General features: G+C 39.0%; 2 protein-coding genes and 1 long non-coding RNA gene across 6 annotated transcripts; 1 reads left to right on the top strand and 2 right to left on the bottom strand.

Annotated features, from left to right (window-relative positions):
- Window positions 1-249: 249 nt before the first annotated feature.
- LOC131882708 (uncharacterized) lies at window positions 250-1215 on the bottom strand. The gene has a single exon (XM_059229949.1). It carries the CDS (start codon window positions 1136-1138, stop codon window positions 605-607), a length of 534 nt encoding a protein of 177 aa, XP_059085932.1. The 5' UTR covers window positions 1139-1215; the 3' UTR covers window positions 250-604.
- Window positions 1216-18472: 17257 nt separating this feature from the next.
- LOC131885373 (uncharacterized) lies at window positions 18473-19204 on the bottom strand. 4 transcript variants are annotated; one of them, XM_059233414.1, is made up of 2 exons: window positions 18868-19204; window positions 18473-18797 (listed from the first exon to the last, which is right to left on the bottom strand). In XM_059233414.1, the coding sequence occupies exons 1-2, from the start codon at window positions 19097-19099 to the stop codon at window positions 18571-18573; spliced, it is 459 nt and encodes a 152-aa protein (XP_059089397.1). In that variant the 5' UTR covers window positions 19100-19204; the 3' UTR covers window positions 18473-18570. The 4 variants fall into 4 exon arrangements, with proteins under 4 accessions (XP_059089397.1, XP_059089405.1, XP_059089390.1 ...); XM_059233422.1 differs by having other exon boundaries at window positions 18473-18800; window positions 18883-19201; XM_059233407.1 differs by having other exon boundaries at window positions 18473-18800; window positions 18868-19200.
- Window positions 19205-19994: 790 nt separating this feature from the next.
- On the top strand, window positions 19995-21259 carry LOC131880537 (uncharacterized). The gene is made up of 2 exons (XR_009373275.1): window positions 19995-20641; window positions 20880-21259. It is a non-coding gene; the product is annotated as an uncharacterized LOC131880537 (long non-coding RNA).
- The last annotated feature ends 468 nt before the right edge of the window (window positions 21260-21727 follow it).

Below are 21727 nucleotides of genomic sequence, written 5' to 3'. Positions count from 1 at the left end.
GTGCACCTTGATTGTACCTTGCTGTAAGAGGACAAGGTACGCAAGCACATCAATTGTGTCACGTTTAGCTTACCGTTATAACTTAAAATTCAATTTAAACGATCCTTCACCAATGCCATTTCTTGATGTCAACAAAAATGAACGATTAAAATGATGACTAATGGGCTACCTACATTATTTTCTATGAATTTGTTGAATGAAACTTCATGTAATATAACGTATCATTGAGGCAAAAAATTGCATGTTTATTTTGGACACACATCATAGTTATATATGAGAAATATTTCGTTGGACTTGGTACAACTATCTAAGATGAAGGAAGGCAAAGATAAGCATTCACAATTTGTTGTCTATGCTGATCAGCCCGGATCAGTGATAAGTATGAATAGCACATTGAATTTCAGTTCCATCACCCTAGGCATAGATGGATAACAGTATCTGCCCTCTATGAATCAAAAATTTGATTGATTCTTGTCGGACTCAAACAGAGATTCCATGTTGCTTCACCCGTTCTTTAAAAGAAGGGAAGGGGCGGTGCGATCCAGGAACAAATGAGGGAAATGAGGCCGTTGATGATTTCAGTCTGAGGTCAGAGTGGCAGAGTTTAATGACACTTGCCATAACCAGAGGATCCATAACCGTGCTTGCACTTGCAGTAATCACAATGACAGTATTCTCCCTCCATGGATCCGTAGCAGTACTTCTTGCCGTATCCCTTCTTGCCGTAACCTCCGCAATGGATGTGACCTTTTTCGCACTTGCAGTAATGACAAGAGCAGTACGAGCCTTTGACGATGCAGGCCGTACCATGAGCCTTGTGTCCATGACCATGACCGTGCCCATGACCGTGTCCATGACCAGCCTCCGCCCCGCTAGGTTGATCCAGTATGAGGATCATAAACACCACCACAGCCACGGTGCATGTCATCAGGTTTTTACTTCGGAAAGACATGTTCATTGGAGGCACTTGACTCGTGAAAATCACTGGGAATTTAGAATCGCTATGTGTTTTCACTGGAAGGCCCCAGATGAACTGATGATCTTCCACTTTGCATTGCTGGTATTTATACCCTACGTCTATTTTCGAGGGTGGATTGGCGAGGGCGATCATTCTGAATGCATTTTGTTTAAACGGCATCGTGATTTTCAGCGCACTAGCCCTGAAGTAAAAGGTTATTCATAGGTATAGAAACGTGTAAAGCTTTGGGAGTTCATACCAGTGCGCCCTCTGGTTCAACCATGAATGAAGTGTCACCACACTTCCTCCTGATGACAATAAGTTGGCCCCAAATATTTTTTTTGGATTTTCTGGATGTTCTTGTCACTTGACATGTATGGCATCTTTATCAAATGAATGTTGGACTGAAATGGTTCAAAATATTTGTCGTACGATTTCCTAAAATGGCGAACAAATTTGTCAACGAAAATTTGGAAGCACTGGATGTGCTAATATCATGGTAGTTCTTGACGCGATTGCGGCGCAGCCTGACTAATCCGATGCGGTATTTTACACGTCTCTTTAGTATGAGTCTTCCGCAGACTCTTTGATACATTTAAGAAATAAAGTAAATATAATGCTTCTGGATTTTCTTCTTCTGATCCACCATCTCAGGAAGATAGCATATTAGTGGTGTTTTTTGTAATTTTGACCTTTTTGTATGGAGATTGTTCGTAAAACGGAGTTCACAAACAAAAGAAAAATCCACGAACTCTGTAGGTTTTCTTCTTTTTATTCCAGCTTTTTGCACACTTCCTTTCCGCTCTTGTGATTGGAATCCTCTTCAGTTTCAGATGAAATGTTTCTGTTTGTTGGATTAGCCATTTTTTTTGACAACATGTTATAAAGATGCGCTTAATGTATAGTGTTACATACAAATATTCATCTCTGAAGGTGTGAAACATAACAAAAAAGTTGAATAACTATGAAATACTTTGTCTACCTACGAGTTGGCAAGAATTGATCAAACAAGCCATGAACAAGGGTTTGGTCAGATATTTTTGACAAATTCCGATTCAAATGAGTTTTGAACGAGTGTTCTGGGCCATAGATGTAGAGAATACATAAATACAGAGGCCCTCTGTGAAAGCATTTCTTTTATTCTAGTCAAGCCAATGAGCTTATCTTTTTCTGTTTGACGATGTAAAACTTAGGTCTTCATTTTCAACACCATCGAATGGTTTTTTTTGTAGGACAGGGCGATTATGACAATATCAATAGCAGCTAAAGACATGTTAATAGCAATTTAAACGCTGTACGAGTCCGCTTTAGATCACAAGGCAGAAAGAGCACGATTTACCTTAAAAGTTTTTTCTACATTCTTCCCTGGCATTAGGCCTTGAGGATTTGCATCATCATTCAGTCTATATTTATATGATAGCCCTCTTTTCTCATTTCATAAATACCACGATTTGGACGCAAACAGTTAGTCAATTGAAACGCATATACCACGTGCGCAAGAAAAACTGGATTTTGGGACCAAAAAGTTTGAAATGGCCATATCTCTAACTGGAACTGAAAACCGGTTCTTCAAAAACCAGTTTTTTGGGAAACACTACATGAGACATTAATCAATTCAATTTATAAATCAGGCCTGGTCTTGGCGTTCATACATGCCTCCAGATGATGATGGAACATGGAGACATTGTTGAGGATGAACAGGGAGCTGATTTGAAGCCCCTATAGGTGTGGGTGAGTGTGACCACCAAGGCTTTTTTGAAGCAGAATTATGTTTTGCAGGCTGTGGCTGTAACACGCTGCTAAAGTGAGTAATATTACATTGTCAGATAAAGTGCATTGTTTCACTTTTGGTCCTTGATCAAAAATGGGTTATTCAATGGCTTAGAATAGTCCTTCATTGTTAGTTGTGGGGACCAGGGTCCCGTCTTCTTTGAATAGAAACATTCTGCCATGGTCCTCAGTCACTTTTAGCATTCAAGAAACAATTTGACTTGTCATCATATCCACATAATTGGCCACAGAGAGACGGAATTCATTCTCATCCTATACATGGTTGGACGACTCATTTGCTGATGCTAGGATCCCAAATAAAGATGTTGAGGTAGGATGCTTAGATGCAATCACAAAGACATATTGACCCAGCTTTATTCCTGTTTTTTTCTGGGGCCCAAAACCGGATTTGCTTGGAATTCTGAGGGTTGTAAACTGGTTGTAGGCTTGATCAAAAACAAATGTCTTTTGGTCTGAATGAAAGATGATTGTGCCAGCATCAAAGCCCTCAATTGTGAAGAGGATGACCTTAGAGCAGACAATATGGATGTTACACATTTATTCATCTTCCTAAAGCTTGACCAGCTGACGGATTTGATGATTTGTTCAACAGGAAAATCAAGTATTCTGATCTGAACTGCCACTGCACACATATTTAATTCTGGATTTGCCTTTAGAAGTTTTTCATTCTTCTTCAAAAACAATCAAAAAGCCTATTACAACCCATTATTTGAATTGGCGATCATCTTTCATAAGTGTAAATTCGCCTGATGCTGAAAACTCTTTCAATGAAACTCAGACAGATTTGAACCGTTTCCTATTAAGAACAAATGATTAAAAAAAATACAAAGAATAACAGCAAAGATAAAAAATATGACTCACAAACATATTGGGCCTCAGATCTTCAAATGGCCAATGCTTGTGAACCTGAATGACAAGAACAAGCAAACACTTTGCAACCGAAACTCACTTGCTCAAAAGAGCATGTTGAGATATTGAGAGAGGCAATATCCAAAATTTCCGATCTTTAAAATTAGCTTCATGAAAAATGCACAGCAAGAGCCTCTTGATTTGCCTTTTGTCGTGGTTAAAATCGGGTTTTTGAAGTTTGGTTTTTTTATTTACTTTCCGTCTAACCCTCATCAGTCATTTTATTTTATTTTTCTCGCTAACTTATTTATTTCTGGAGGTAGAACAAAAAGAGTGAACAGTCCAGTTCTTTATGACGCACCCGGTACAATAAGCTAACGTTCATGTCTTCGTTGATTACTGTACCAGTCGCTGGAGATCTGAGCCCAATTTTTTAAAGCCAAGGAGTGGAACTTGGATCGAGAAAAGATGCAACCAGTGTAGTATAGTACGATCACTTTTCGACCTAAGATTCATTCCTTGGCTTTAAAAAATTGGGCTCAGATCTCCGACGACTTTAGTTTTTTTAACATGTCTAGACCCCATGGGAGGTCAAATTGGTGATTAATGCGGGTATTCTAGATGCGTTTGAAAAAATGCCTTGTTAAGGCTCATCATTGTAAAACTATCTCTCGATTGAAAAGTATGGTACATCCATGAGCAGGTTTGAAATGCCTTAATCACTTTTTTGTAACTCCATACAGCTAATCAAAAATTGGTGCTCGTTTTGGGTGACAAACCCCCAAATCCTTAGCATTACTGACTACTTCAATTTCTTTATTGGAACCATCTGCGTATGACAGCGAATGACTTTTTATTTTTCAAAAGTCTAAACTTGAAATTAATACCCGTCTCTTACTCTCCATCACCCATTGATATGTTTTTTGTCCTCATCGAAGACCTATTTTGTGTCGCGTGTATTTGGTAGAATGTAGGTCAACGATAGGTTTAAAGAGTAAAATTCAATAAAATGAGCCCCATAATTGACCCTTGAGTGTCCCTGAGACTGATTTTTGAATCATAAATAAGTACCTCAAACTTCACTTGTCTTCTGCCTTGTAAAAAGCCATGTAAAAAGCTTTTTCCATGCTTTACCTCTGATAGAATCTGAACATTAATCGGTTGACTGCGCAATGGAATCTCTTGGTGCCACTCTCATGGTATTAGATTTTGTCAAGTCAAAAACTACCTCGCATATTTACTACCATCGTAACAGATCAAAACGTCTTCACCTTGTGAGCTTCGTAGCTTGGCAATTCAAATGTTTTGGAAACTCAGTTTATGGTCAATCATTATCATGTAACTTCTTGATACGAAGCTAAGAGACGGCTACTGGCAATGAGTTTATCAATACCTATTAAAAAAAGGCCTCAGCATACGTAGGTAAGAAACTGGTTAATGCAACAAAAGACAAGGAGGTCGCCAGGCCTGGAGTGGAAAGCTGTCTGAAATTCTTCAAAATCTCGCTGGATAACGTTTTGGCATTGCGTTATTCCTCATTCAATGCATGCCCAGAGAGAGAGTGCTTAATCATAACCTAAAAGGAGAAGAAACCCGAATACAGGTGTATGTACTTCTTGATGCACTGAAAAATAAGGCACATCTATACAAAATATATTGAGCTTGTCCAATGAACGCGTGCATGAACAGCTGACGTTATTCCATGGCGTAAAATCAAAGACAACATAACTAGCCAAACCGCACTGTGTATGCATTGAAGTTTGACATTTATTTCATTTTACCTGCTTGTCTAAGCAAATAGCATTGTGGTATTGAGCCAATTTGATAGTGCGTTCACTGATTAACACCAAACATATTAATTTTGTTGGCTTTAAACAATAACTCTTTATTCAATGGGTGGATGGTTTGAGTTGACTGTGATGTTTGTCTTAGTTCTCCCTCCCTAAAATGTCCAAAATCAGGGTGCCGGACCACATTTTTCCTTGAACTTCCTTCACTTGCTGATTTGGACACATAACTTGACCAATAATTTCGGAAAAATCTGAAAACATCTGAAAAAGAGGACAAAATGCTTTTCTGGCATGGGCTTTAAGGTTGAAAGTGGGCCATTAGTCAATGTGATTTCCATGTTAAGAATGGGCTATTAATTATTCCAATTGGGTGCCAAAAGTGCACAATAGTCATTTATTATTGAAATGGATGCACTTTTCATCACTCACTGCCCCCCAGGGAGACCGCATTCATTTTACAAAAGTTCTCTTGAGATGTGTTATTTCTAAAACAATCATCAAATGTTGTTTAGCTAGTCCCATCAAAGCTTGTGTTGAACTCATTAACAAACTATATAACCCAATTGGATGGAGGCTTTGAAGAAAACACCCATATCAATTACTTAGTCTTACTTTGGTTCAACTCAATCTTGCATTAGACAATTATGCTAATGTCACCAAGGATTGTTTCACACATCGCAGAAAATTGGAGGAGGTTCCAACTCAAATATGTGGCAGTGTTGTCAAGAGTATGTCTGTATGTGACCATTGTGTGTGACCACAATTTGTGTCAAAACAAGGGTAAAAAATGCACCATAAGCCTCCTACCCTGAGCTACCAAGTCAGCTGAGGAGGAGGCAGGAGGTCCTCTGAAGCTGGCAAGTTCAATCCAGGGTGGCTACAAGGGGTGAGCTAGGCTAATGACACATTTTAACAACTAAATTTGGACACATGATTTGACAAACAATTGTGGAAATGTTAGATAGCTGAAAAAAGGGGACTACAACTCATTTTATTTACACCTTGACATTGTATGAGCCCCTAGTAGTTTCAAGATCAGTCATATTGATTCACCTCAAAATTTTGACAAAGCCTTTGGACCATGGCCAAGACCAAGGCTTTATTTAACTGATTTGAATTAATTTCTAATTGATATTGACACGCAGTAGCGCATTGAAACCTTTGTCACATTTTCAAATTGAATTAACATGCTTAATTAAAACCAGTTTTGAATTCTTGCAGCTTTTTGAAAACAATGCGCAATGTATAACAAAAAATTAATCTAGCACAAAAGCACCCTCAAATTAAAAAAGGAACAGACGTGCACTTGTCTTTAAATTTGCAGCTTAGGGACCATGCTCTGCTCTTCACCTACTGATTCCTCCTACTTGCGTCTATGCTGTTTCTCCTTTCTGTAAATATGTGTCTTTCCCTTAAATAAAGCAGTCTACCATCCTCTAACTCAATATTTTGGCAGACCTAAGTGGTCTGCAACATTGGTGACCGCTGGCCAACCTTGCACCAACTGACCTCAACACTTACTCAGAAACTGAGGGAGCCCTGTAGCAACCCGGCTCTGCTTACCACCTACCACTTCTTCCTACTCACCTCAATGCTCTTTCTCCTTCATACTCCAGCAGTTGTTTTTCTCCCTCATATAAATACGTGTTTTTCCCATAAATAAAGCAGTGTACTAGTTAACTACTATCCTTGAACTCATTATGCTGGTGGACCTAAGTGGTCAGCCGCATCAGTTTCATCCTAAATAAAGTCGAATGAATTCTTTATCTAGTTTTGTACAATTATCAATTGTTTCTTCATCAAGCATTTGGAAACCTTAAATGCTGGGTGACAATGATTCAAAAACTTCAGTTTTTGCAGTGTAAATGGGACAGGATTCAGCATGTTAGCATTAAAGCAGCGTCCGTCGCGGACTATATTTTCAATCTTCACATTCATGCAACAGATTAGGAGGTAATGCAAAGCTGGAACGCCATCCAGCAAGTGTTCAAAAAGCTTTCCCCTTCAATCCTGATGGACTCCATGCCAATGACGACTTGACGTGCTCTTTAGGTCTGAGCGCAGACTTCTAGAGATATGGACTGCAAAATTTCGGATCACCTAAACCGTTCATCTTATTCTAAATAAACACTTCATATTGCCACAAGATCTTGTTGAATAGATGAACTTGGCCGGATTTGAGTCCAAACCTACGCTTTGGGAACTCAGGAAACATGGTCAAAGTTATATAGTAAACAGTACATAAATTTAGAATTTTCGATCTGCTCTGGGTAAGTAATATAAGCTTTTAACAAGATTACTTTGAAATGATCCACTTTACAAGTATATGATATAATAATAACCTACCCTTAATGAAAGAGATCTACGTTCCTTACTTCATTATTTTAATTCGAAAAGTGGCTCAGATTTGCTATGACTAAGAGCAGGCCAATTTGGCGGAAAGTACGTTCACACTCCATATTTCTAGAAGTCCGTGGCCTGAACCATTTGTTGGGTCCAATTTGAGAGTTTGACACCAAGATTAATAAATGCCCTTGTAAGGTTAAATCATTTTAGTTCTTGGGTAAAGCTGATAAGGATTAGCATCTGGCTAGATTTATCCTTTCTCTTGATAAAAAGCATTTTTAAATCTCGGTGTCAAATTTCTGAGTTTCACCTCCACGAACGCTGCAGGTATGTGTTTCTAGGCGCTTCGTAGTTTATGTCAATGGGGGCAAACCGGGCAAACTTCTAAAATTTCAGCTTTACACGAAAAAACAACAGTTTCTTCGGGGTCTAATGAGGACAGAACATTGCTTTCAAAGGCAATCATCATGCAATCCAGATGAAAACAAGTTCAACAAAGAAACCAACTGAAGAGATTACACATCAACTGTTTGAATATTTACACTCTCTTGGAGAAAAAATGAAATAAAACTCCTTGTACACAATGCTATCTTTTTCAGGTTAGCAGCAGTAATGTATTCGTATAACATTCGCTTTTCATCATGCTACTCGTGCTTCTTTCTATCCCTTGATAGCAGAGTTCAAGCCTCTCTATAGTTCCTGCTTATTAGCTATCAGAGCGGGAATTTTTCTTCACTGTGACACTCGCCATAAGATAGCAGGATATTCAGTACCATTTAGCAAAAGTTTTAAAGTTAGTCACAAAACCTTGTGAAACTATGCTTTTCCTTGTATAATTTTGTTAAAATTTCGTCTACATGATATTCAGCTAATAATGATTGTTGCATGTGGCTAGAATAATCTTTTTTCTTGTGAAAAAGTATCTATGAATGATCATTGCAAAAGTGTTGACGTATTATTAATTAGACAAAATACATCTTGTTTCTTTCTTACTTACAAGTAATAGTTGTTCAGAATTTAGTCTTTAGAGGAATTGAAGGGTCTCCCAGAGGAGTTAGTAGCATGTCAATTGTTTCACAATACTTAAGCAATAAATTGTTCTTTCAATAATCTCTTTATGAAGTCTGGCATCTTAGAGCGTATTCTCTCATTTCTACGTTTTTTCGTCCGCACCTAGACAAAGCCGAGGGCGCTATCTCCGCTCAAAGCAAATGACAATAACGCGTTCCTTATGTAAGATTGTATAATCAAACAACATTAGATTGAATTTTTTTTAAACGAACAATTCCTAATCCATAACATTTTTTAACGTCGGCAAAACAGCAAATTTACGTTTAAAATGTCTTTATTTAAGGATTCTGATCAATCTATTTAATGACTTAAGGACATTCTACACGATTTTTGCAAAGATTTGTTGAATCAAAATCTCTGTGAAATATAGCACGCTTAAAGAATATGAAATAGAAGTTTATTTAAGACACAAATAATATTTATTGAAGAGAAAGTTAAACATCCACAATTTGTTGTCTACCGTATACTGATCAACCCAGATCAGTGAGAAGTGTGTATAGCACATTGAATTTCACTCCACCACCCTAAGCATAGATGGATAACAACATCTGCCCTCTATGAATCAAAATTTGATTGATTCTTGTCGGACTCAAACAGAGATTCCATGTTGCTTCGCCCGTTCTTTAAAAGAAGGGAAGAGGCGGTGCGATCCAGGAACAAATGATGGAAATGAGGCCGTTGATGATTTAAGTTGCAGAGTGGCAGAGTTTAATGACACTTGCCATAACCAGAGGATCCATAACCATGCTTGCACTTGCAGTAATCACAATGACAGTATTCCCCCTCCATGGATCCGTAGCAGTACTTCTTGCCGTATCCCTTCTTGCCATAACCTCCACAATGGATGTGACCTTTTTCGCACTTGCAGTAATGACAAGAGCAGTACGAGCCTTTGACGATGCAGGCCGTACCATGGGCCTTGTGTCCATGCTTATGGCCAGCTTCCGCCCCGCTAGGTTGATCCAGTATGAGGATCATAAACACCACCACAGCCACGGTGCATGCCATCAGGTTTTTACTTTGAAAGGACATATTCTTTCACTTAGGAGTACAAAGGCGAGGGTTATGAAGGCAGTTTACTCTTGAAAAGCACTGACGATTTTTAAATTCGTTTTCGTTGTATGTTTTATATCGTGTGTTTTTACTGAAAAGCCCCAGATGAACTGATGATCTTTCTTTTCGCATTGCTGGTATTTATACCCTACATCTGTTTTCACGTGTGAATTAGCGAGCGCGATCTGTTTGAATGCACTTTCCTTGAAAAGCATCGTGATTTTCAGTGCAGTAGCCTTGCAGTTAAAGGTTATCCATGGTATTAACTTTAAAAGACATTTCCAGTTCATTTTTGAAGAAATATCACTTTTTTCAAATCATATCTGTAGTAATTAGTTACATGCAAAATTTGGTTTTACGAAAAATGAAAAAAAAAAAACCATTTGTCAACAACTTCTAACTAAACGCGTTTGTAAAAACATTAGCAATAAGAACTTTTTCAAGGGAACCAAGTTGTCTTTGGCTTCTTGGCTACCATTATTTATCTATAATTGAAAGTTTAAAATAAATTCGAGAACAAGCCCTGATCCGAAGATTAATACATTCTCATTTCCTTGGCATGTATAAAAAGTTTGCAAACACAAAGCTATGTGCTGTTACTTTGAGAAGTGTTTTGACAATTGGCAAGAGCCCTATTTCTAAAGTACCAAAATCTGTAAAAGACGCAATAAAAGTCTCAAAAAAAAAAGAATCAAACACGCGAAAATGTGGCTAATGACTATTTTTAGAGCTGACGCACTCGCCCCATTAGATTTTTATGCAAACAGACATAGACTAGTGTGGAGATTGTCAGGACTCGAATTCGAAAGGACGAGTGTCTTTTATTGTTTTTTTTTTTAAATAATGCCTTTGACTCCACCCTTTTTATAAAATCTTCGGTTTTAATTAAAACCCTGTTTTGCGAAAATAATCTATTTCGCAAATATCAGCAGACACGAGTAAATTTAAAATATGAGGTACCAACAATATCATGTCCGAGGTAAAATGGACTTCCAGGAATGAGCTTGAGGAAGATCAAGAACAAAATCGGAGTCAGATGGCAGCTCTCTCGCTCGGGACGTCATCTGATGATGGGTGTCCCAATTGAGGAATCTTCCCGCTCCGTCATCACAGCTATCACTAATCCTTAGCTCACCCTTAGAAACGACCACAGGCTCGCCCATTAAAGTAGCAACTTGTGCAGTAATTCGAATGCTGCAAAGAAGCTTGAACTTGGTTAGTCTAGATTCGAACCAGAGGCAGCAAATTGAAAGTGGACGCGGACGTTTAACCACCAGGCAAACGTTGCTTGACTTTTGCCAGACAAAAACGACAAAGCTAATATCATTTAAACATATTAGGCCTATCGCAAACACTAATTTGGGGTTGACCAAGTCGTGCAAATGGGAAAAACTGTCTAACAAAATCTTTTTGAAGAACCAAATGCGCATTGAGTAGTAAACCCCACTGTTATTTGCTAACCCTGTTCCACACCAGCGTCTAATTTTGGTCAGAGTTATTCATGCAATAATGGATCGATCGTAATCAGGGCGAGCTTTTCAGACTGATATGTGGATTAATGGGTCAAGCCGAGTCTGAAGTTCTATCTTTTCAATCATGACAAGGACCAACCACTACTTTTGACTCCATTTGGGTGTGAACATTTCTCACTTCAGAATTATTGTACAAGTGTTATGCATGAAACAAAAACCTAGACACATCACTGGTAGTACTTGAACTATGTTTAGATGAGGACGCTGATGCGGAGCGTGATAAAAAACAGCATCGTGATCATAAAACAGAAAGCAGGAACTTTTAAGGAATTTGAGCAGAAAATATTTCACTGAACATTCTAATATGCCTCGAAATGGCGAACTATCTGAAAATAATCTTATTAAATGTTTTCAAGACTCTTTATTTATCAAAGTATTAATCAGTGATCAATCACAGTTAATGATTACCCAATAAAAAAGCCAGATAATGCCTCAAAATAATATTTTCCACTCCATTATGGCATATAGCATAGGTTCCGCATAAAAGAAACTTAGACCCAAAACATGACATATCATTTCGAGTCCTAAACTGAAATAATTAAGTTTGATATTTCCAAATTTCAACAGCAAGGCTGCCTTCTTCATGTTCAGTACTGTACTTCAAAAAATGGCTAATTTTCAAACGGACAGTTTCGGTGGGCAGAGAGAAGTCACTCTCCAGTAGTTGTAGGGCCCTTTGGTGTTTGACAAGATCATGAAGTTGAAACGAGCCGATCTTATTACAGTCCATTAGGTCAGTGTGGGCTTCGAGCGTCATTCAGCGCGGATTGAATATATAGAGCTAGTCATTGAGTCTAACCATTTTTAAATAATCATTGAGGGACCGGAGAGTCATGAGTCAGTTGATAAAGTCTATCTCGACTTCGGCAAGGCCTTTGACAATGTAGATCATGGCCTTTAGTTAACAGACTCTATGACAAAGAGATCTAAGGTAAGGTTCTCAATTCGTGGTAGGAAGCTATTAATTTAGGTCGAGGGCTCTCTTAGTGGCTCATATGTTGTCAAGTCGGGCGTTTCTCAGGGTCAGGGTCCTCTCCTTCTCATCATTTTCATAGGTCCACTTCAAATCCTAATAGTATGTCAGTATGTTACGCTGATGATACAATATTAACCTGTGGTAGGAATTGTCGAAGTTTCAATAATCTGGTGAAATCTAATCTACTTACTGATGGATTGCTGAGCGTAAGATGGCCTTGAACGGAATGAAATTCCACTCAATGACCTTCACTTACATTTTGAAATCCTCTTCGAGCCCTGCAGATTCCCCTTTAGGGAAAACATGAAGTCCTCTTTTCTTACGTCTCAGGCTTTTCACTGTTCAATTTGCTTCCCTCTAATTTTCGTAGAGAATGCATTGGCGTTGATCCTGTAACAGCATTTGAAGTCAGATTTGGACAAGTTTTTTGACCAAAATTCTACATCATACCAACATATATTCAAGGGCAAACCAGATCGCCCAACTCTAATTCGTTGGTCGATTAGGCATTAATTATATGACTGCAGAGTAAAAATAAGATATATGAATTTTCCGTCTTGAACTGCTGAAGATCTCATTCCCATTGGTGCAACCAAGTCGGCAAATACCAAAATAAACAAAAAAAACAAAATTAAATACATTTTATCACATTTGTTTTCTTTAAAACCACTTGAAAATACAATGTGTAAAAACAAGTATTGGCAGAATGGTAAAATAAGGAAATTGGTGCAAATAATGGAAATAGTCCTAATATAAAAAACCGTTTAGTGCACACAAAAACAAAAAAGCACGAGTCATGGGGTTACACGCAAGAGCATAAAGAAAACGGCACGAAATATACGAGCCATTCGTTCCCAACCAAATTTTTGAACGCGGAACAAGAACTGGAAAGACAAGTCGCAATGGGAGGAACGTTTCATGGATCAATGGCTCGGGGAAAGAAAGAGTGAATTCGGAAAGAAAACTTGGTCAAGGGAGTGCGGACCTTTGAGAACAAGAGATTTATAATCCCAGACACAGAATTGGCACGACTGGACATAGTGAGGCAGAAAGTCGAGAAGGACAACTTCTAATGATAACAGGCATCAAGATCAAAGGGATAAATGGGTATACCACCCTTACCCGAAGCAAGGCGTAGCACTTTGCTCTTAGAGGCGTTGAATATCATGTGATTTGATATTTGAAAGTTGAAAGTGAGAATTAAGTACAGAGCAGACTGTATTTTAATTTCCACTCACAGAAGTTCCGGTAGAAAATATTTTGGAATCGACGGCAAATTTGAAAGAACACACATAAGTTTGAGGACAGAAGGTCGTTCGTATAAACAATACAATACGGTGTCAAGAAGGTTTAAAGCTTTATAATTATTATTTTTAAGTGTTTATGCCAATTCATGTTTAAACAAAGATACTAGAGTTTACAATGTCATTTCACGAGCTAAGTTTTAGATTCTAAGGTTTAAGCCTGACCCAACCAGCAGTCAACATGGTTTGACATGACACCTATTTGGACACTTCTATGAGGAGAAGTTTTTGCATAAGATTGATCCTCTGTATTATCTGCTGTGTTGTCTTTCATCCTCCCTTACCGTAATTTGATTGATTATTTTGACCCACTGTTTAATCTGTGATAAAGATGCTCCGGTGAATGTAGTGATAAGTGACACACTGCGTGTGACACTCTATTCTTTGAGCTTTTGTTGTTTAACATATCTTTTGCGTCATTGTGAGGGTGGCCTACACTTTGGCTCTTTCTTTCTCCGTCTTCGATGAAGATTTCCATGAAAACAAGCCATGCGGCTTATGGCGGTCTAGGGGAGATACTGATAGTAACCATCAAGCACTACAAGTTGCGAAATCACGAAATATATTCATTGTTCCCATTCATACTCTCGTTAAATTTTCATTTCATCACTATTGATCGTTATTTAGAACACTTGACATGATATTTTTTGTTGAAAAATTTCACTTTGAAACCTACCCACTACCAGGAACCACTGGAATATGGACGGGGAATTTAGGTGGAGAACTAGCATTTCAGAATTTAGTACACGCATTGCGTTCTTCATCAGGGTTGGCAAATGGGTTAATCCCGGGGTGGGTTTTTAGGGTTTTAATGGGCAGGTGGGACGGTTTTTTTGGCTTGATGGGTTTAATTGGGTTTTTTAATCGGACGGATTTTATTAATTTTTAATCAAATGTTAAGGTTAGACCTTTGTTTTTAATTTTGAGCCAAAGACAAAAACTGTTACTAAAAAACTACTCCGTTACCTTACTTTTTAAACATAGTAACGCCATACCAATACAGGTACTTTGGAGGGGGAATAAGACGAACTTGTCTCATTTCAGAAGTAAATAGTCGAAATGTTTACCAGCAGAAGTAAAAAGTTTTTGATAGTTGCCCAGCTGATTTAGGATTAATGCATGAGTCAAAGAACTGGAGCAAATAAGCTATTTCATTTGATACGCAATTTAAAAACATTCCGTACAGGAAACCCAAAATCTACCTTTAGAACATTAAGGATTGAACACCATAAAGGAAGAGTTTCGTACCATTTAGTCCATGAAATCAAGACATTGCTCTTCCAGTTTCATTATCAATCAAATTACAGCCAAATAAAGAGGTAGGTCATCGGAAAGTAACGTAAAAATTGAGAAAGATTTTCAATTAACCCACCCGTAAAAACCCGCCCATGCCCGTTTTTGGGTAGGTTTTGGGTTTTTTTTTATCCACCAGGCGGGTTTTAGCCAACCCTGGTTCTTTTTCATTTGAGACTAGTCTGAAGAGATTTCAAGTGAGACTTTTTGCCAGTCACTATACATACTACAAGAGTTAAAAACTATGGCCGAGTTCATTCCCTTTTTCTTAACATAAGACCCAATATTTTTTTTGCGGACTTCCTCACCGCTGCTGGGATTGGAATCCCAGCAGTTCTAGACGATAAATTTAAATTTATTCATTTATTTATTTATATATATTATTTGATCGACCAACGAATTAGTGTTGGCTGATCTGGCTAACCCTTGAATATGAGGTTGATCAGGAATTTTCGGCAAGAACTTGTCCAAGTCTGACTTAAATGCTGCTACTGGATCAACGCCTACATATATTCTACGAATATTTGAAGGGAGCAAATTGAACAATGAAGGAGCCAGAGAAAGAAGAGAGAATAAAAATAAGTATAATGAATTTATTACAAATGAAATCGGCGATTCCTGGGGACACCTTATCTCCTCCAAACCCTATCGGCATCCCTTTACCTTTTGAGACACTCCCATTCCAACTATGGCCTTTCAGAGATATGGACTGCAAACGGATTCGATAATTCGTATCTCCTTCACCTTTCACTTCGGCTAACTTTAAAATTTCATTGTAAAACAAATATTTTCGAATTGATGAACTTGACGAAATTAGGCCGAAATAATGCTCAAGGTACTCGGGATTAGTGATCAACGTTATAAGGTATTCATTGCATAAAATTTAAATTTCGGCCTCCTCTTAGTCAACTACATAAGCCCTTGACATCAGCCCTCTGAAACAAGCCATCTTACCAGGAAATGAAATAAAAGGACTTGCCTTAAATAGAGGAGACCTAAGTTTCTTATCTTATTCTACAATTCAAAATGTGGCTCAGAATTCCTCTGACGAGGGCCTGGCCATTTTGAGAGAAAGCCCGCTCACCGCCCATTTTTTTTTAGAAGTTCAGGTTCTAAAGCATTCAAGTGCCATGATGGTCATCCATAACGGGAGCCGGACCAAACTGGACGAAAGAAAGTATGAACTAACACAGGAAAATACAAAACCGAAGCGAAAAAGGACCATTATTCGATTTTTCGAAAAATTACCAAAAATGGATCATAATTTGTTTGCGCACTGGGGGTCGGCGGGTTGAGTCTCGCCCGGCCAGCGAAAAAGGTCAGAAACCATAGACAAAACCAAAGTAGGCATTGAAGTAAGTAGCGCTCTGGACCTTTTTAGCCAAGGTTGCTGCTCAATAAGCTGGAAAGAAATCCATTCAATTACGATTAATTTTCAATTCGTAATGGTCAACAAAGAAGCTTCTTTTCGGAGAAGAGAAGTTTTTTTTTAAGAAAAGAGGAGTTTGCACTCCTCAGAGGAGACAAAAAAGGTATTCAAAGTACCCAAAAAGCAAATAGAGGTGAAAAGAGGAGAATAGAGGAGCCGCACGAGGCCTTTACCTATGATGATATTACTTGTTGCAAAGAAAAACTCGAAAAAAAATCGACTATAATACAACCAAGGACTATGAATCGTATGTTTATTTTTGTCACATATATTAGTTCTTGATGAGAAATATTTCGTTGGACTTGGTACACCTAGTGGAACTCAGGGAAGGTAAAGAATAACATTTTAAAAGAATAAAAATTTGTTGTCTATAATGATCAACCCGGATCAGTGAGAAGTGTGTATAGCACATTGAATTTCACTCCACCACCCTAAGCATAGATGGATAACAACATCTGCCCTCTATGAATCAAAATTTGATTGATTCTTGTCGGACTCAAACAGAGATTCCATGTTGCTTCGCCCGTTCTTTAAAAGAAGGGAAGAGGCGGTGCGATCCAGGAACAAATGATGGAAATGAGGCCGTTGATGATTTAAGTTGCAGAGTGGCAGAGTTTAATGACACTTGCCATAACCAGAGGATCCATAACCATGCTTGCACTTGCAGTAATCACAATGACAGTATTCCCCCTCCATGGATCCGTAGCAGTACTTCTTGCCGTATCCCTTCTTGCCGTAACCTCCACAATGGATGTGACCTTTTTCGCACTTGCAGTAATGACAAGAGCAGTACGAGCCTTTGACGATGCAGGCCGTACCATGGGCCTTGTGTCCATGACCATGACCGTGCCCATGCCCATGTCCATGCCCAGCCTCTACCCCGCTAGTTTGATCCAATACTAGGATCATAAACACCACCACAGCTACGGTGCATGCCATCAGGTTTTTGCTTTGGAAAGACATTCTTCCAGTTAAGAGTACGAAGACAAGGGTGGGTTTTGAAGGCACTTTAGTCGTGTAGAATCACTGGAGATGATTGTTTCTTTCGATACACGTTTTCTTTCACGTGTTACCACCAGAAGACCTCAAATGAACTGATGATCTTTAAAGTTACAGTGGGGTTATTTATATCTTTCATTTGGTTTAACGTGTTGATTCACGAGCGCGATTTTTTTGATCCAACATGAACGAAAACTAAATCACCAAATCATGGTGACATTGGCACACTGAACGGTGTTCTCTAGTTCAAGTATGCCAAGCATTTAGCATCAAGCAATCCTTCGAGTTGCTAGTCTAAAGTGCACAATCACCAATGGTCAATGTCAGGAACTTTTTTTGGCCTATTGATACATGTTTTCACTCTCCACACAAGAAAATGTCCTAGAACTCTACGCACAAGAGATGCAATTGATTCTCCTTCAATCAAAAAATACCAGACTATTGCCTTGTTGTTAGATTGACTCTGTCTCGCCTTTAGACAGTCTTCTAGAAATTTTGAATAAAACGAATTTTCCATCAAATCGGTCTGCTTCGGGTCAGAGTAACTCTGGTTCTCTTTACACAACAAATCAATAAAACCGAAAATTCACATCGTTTCAATTCAATTAAATGCAAGTCACTTTTGAAACATTCCATTGCAAAGTGGCACGTTCCAACGTTACATCCTTAACCATAAAGAGGAAGAAGATTGATATTTTTGTAGACATACTACATATTGAAGTTTTCTATGGTTCTGGTCAACGATCTGCTCGTGTGGGGTCAGTTTTCTCTGTTGTCGAAATACAGACTCACTTTGGTTCTTCATCCAGAGGCATTGGTTCATCCCTTGTTTGATCTCCTTCCCCAAATAACATGGCGCAGCCCTAGTTTTGTGCCACGCCCTTCATTTCTCATATATAGAGATATATCTTTGACTAACTCTCCTGAGTTCCCAAAGGGAGGTTTTGAGCCCAAATTTGGCCCAGTCAATTCATTTTTGTTTTGACCATGGCTAAAGTCTATTTGGAAAAGATGAGGTATCTCAAAATGTCTGTATCTTTGAGTAGAGCTCCAAACATACAATGAAGCCACAAGGAACAGATATTCATCAAGGGGTTCTCTATTTAACCAATTTCCTGTCGTCTCTTCGCAACTGACTTTCTTTTGTCTCAAATAATGTTAATATGAGCGTTAAAAAAGTTAAGGAGCATTCTGTTTAAGTTTTTGAAGTAAAAACGCTACATATTTCGCAGCCATGTCCATGACAGTGGATTTTCCCGAACACAGGTAAGCTCCAGGAACACTTTGAGAGAGCATCTTCAGGCAAGCCGTGATGGCCTCGTAATTCTCACGTTCCTTGGCCTTGGCCCGTTCCATTTTCAATAACGGATCCACACGGGGACGTCCGGCCGCTCGTTTGATAGCACCTACTAATTTGATGATGGCCTCGAATAAACTTATTGTGACCCCCCAAAAATGCGAAGAGAGTGACATTACCTGGCACGGACTTACCCGAAGGGCGCTTTTTGCTTTTGCATATAGAGGGGCGATAGGGACCCATTTCTTCATGTTCTTCTGCTTCGCTGGCGCTAGACGTGAAATCAAATGTCTTCCACGGTGAAGACGACAAAGACAGGTCGACTTCTTTCTTCGGATTGGCTTTTCCAGTGATTTTGACCTTACCAGACCAAGCCGAAGATTTGCCTGACTTGCTTTTCTTGGACGGCATTTTGTTCCTTCGACGATCGCACTTTTCGAATGTTTAACTGGATACCGCAGAGTTTTGGCGGGGAATTCATAAGGTGACCATGTTTTGATTGAAGTGGAAGTATTCAAATTGGCTGCAGAGTAAGTTGCGAATAAATTTTGGAGAAGAAAAGAAACACCATATTACCAATAGACAGGGCATTTGTAACCATATTACAGTAAGTCGTTCCTTTTTTTAGAAAAAGGAACTGTAATTCCATTACATTTCAAACTTGTGTAATTTTAACGACCCAAAAGTTAATAGAATTACTCGTTACTCGTTCCTTTTTTTTGGCTCTGCAGAACCGCCATTAATTTTTCGTGTATCTCGTGACAGCTGAGGAAACTTAAGGCTTAACAGAAATTGCCACTTTTGGTTATTTCCATCTAGCATATTATGAGCAATGAAAGGGTTGAAAATTGTGCGTGCACTTAACACCCTGGGTGTGTTCTTGGTTTTGAATCTTTTTTTTGTATTTTGGGTGTTAGGGTCGGAGGGGTGAACCTCGCCCGGCCAGCATAGCTACCCATTACATCGTCCAATTTATTTCCGATTGGCAGTGTCATGGTCCGGATCAGATTGATTCTCCGTTTGTGGGTGTGGTGAGCGTCTAATAGTTTCCTTGAGAAAGGTCGGGGAGGAGAATCAAATCGGGGAACTCTCTCATACTAGGAAGTTGCGCTAACCACTAAACCACGTCTCCTCCCATAGCTTTTGCTATACCTAGGCGAGGTAATCCTGCCACCTGGCGGCCATAATTGACCTCAAACTCAGCTGTTTGTTATGATTTGGTTTTGGGTGGGCAGATTTTGAAGCCCACAACCGTCAGAATGGACATTGTCCCTCGTTTTCAAGACATTTCAGCGTCATCAAACCAGTTGTACCTCTATTGAAAGGGCGTTTTCCATCTACAAAGTATGGCAGCTTTTTCAAAAAACTCACTTGATGCCAAACTTGTTCATGGAGTGAATGAGACCCGAGAGGATGGATAACATCAGGTGATGTCGAACATACCGCGATGCTAAGACAATGATTCTCCAGAAGAGCATATCCAACACTATGGAATTGACCCTCCACAAAAACGAAAGGCGGATGACAGTCAATTCAATTGTAAGGCAACACTTCATCATCACCGGGGCTCTCGGGGCCGTCACCTGCCTTTTGAATCAACTGTGGCTCTCCAAGCCAGCGGCTACCAAAAAGCACCATTCAACAAACTGCATGGCTCTTCACAGGCACTCACCTACGTTTTGATCTTTGTTCTGATTTGACATTTCGGATAGATCCCGTGAAGAGTGATTGGCGCCAATGATAGTGAACAAGGTCAAAATCAAAATGAAGAAGCTTGAGGATAAAAGCGCTCAACCAGATATCTTTCAAATTAACGAGTTATCATTCAAGATAAAGAAAGTCAAAGCTCACAAAAACCGCCATTTGGATGAGAAATGTGCTTTAGTCATATGGATCGAAAGTAAAACCGGAAAAATGATTCCAGCAGAGGAAAAAAATGGAATACCTGATTAGGTATATTTTTTCCAATTTAGGGATCGTCTTTTGTATCCAATAACCATCTCGTTCAATGGTAATCAGTCAACCCTGAGTGTGCTTGGCTATAAAAAAAAAGAAATCTCATTTTTCTAGGTCGAATTGGCCATGACACTGACACTCTTTTGAAATGAATCATGTGTATCTAATCCAAATGATAACACTCTTTTCACACTAAAAAGAGCGAAATTCAATTTTGAGGCTTTCCTTAGTACAGATTCATGTCCATCTGATGAGTTTGTCAACTATGGCACAATGTACTTGAAATATGGAATGTCAACAAGCTTCCCGCCAAATCGGCCTGCGCTTGGTCGTAGCAACTCCGAGCCACTTTCCGAATCAAACTGTAACATAAGAAACGTAGAGATCTCTTCAATTACAGGCAGGTCACTTTATATCATTCACTTTTAAGTGGTTCGTTTCAGGCGGAAAATTCAAACTTGTTTTCAGTGCATGTTTCTTGAGTTCCCAAGGCATGGTTTTTGGCTCAAATTTGGCCAAGATCATCTCTTCAGCAAGATTTTGTGGTCGTATGTCAAGCTTATTTGGAAAAAAGTGAACAATTTAGGAGATAATAAATGTTTGCTTTTGTTTGCAGTTGACATCTCTAGAAGTTCGTGGTATAATCCAACATTTGCCGCATAACCCAGTCATTGGGGCTCAAGGAATCGAAGGTTCAAAGGCTCCTCTGGCCACTTCTTCCCAATCCCGTCCGTATTAACGCCATGCTCTCAGGCTGTCCAGAGATTTGGCTGGAAAGAGCATTGGATATCAGTTCTTTTTTCTTCCCGTCCACTATTTTTGGGCCACTCACTCTTCATGAGATCTACTTGGATTGACAATAGAGCGAAGGTCGAATCAATTGTTTTGCCTGCATTTTGCCTTTATTGTAGTCCCTTGCTTCAAAGAGCGGGTGACGGCCCCAACGTCCCCAATGGCCCTGTTGGTTTTGGATGTGTTGCCTAACTATGGGATTGACTGTCGTCCACTTTCCAATTTGGTTGAGGGTCGATTCCGTTGCTTTCGATATGCCAATCTGGCAGATCAATGTCTTTGCATCACGGC

This window comes from Tigriopus californicus, chromosome 1, assembly GCF_007210705.1.
Source record: "Tigriopus californicus strain San Diego chromosome 1, Tcal_SD_v2.1, whole genome shotgun sequence".
In the NCBI taxonomy this organism is placed as follows: Eukaryota; Metazoa; Arthropoda; class Copepoda; order Harpacticoida; family Harpacticidae; genus Tigriopus; species Tigriopus californicus.
Note: the sequence above shows the minus strand (reverse complement) of the source record. Positions and strands in the feature narration are given on the sequence as shown.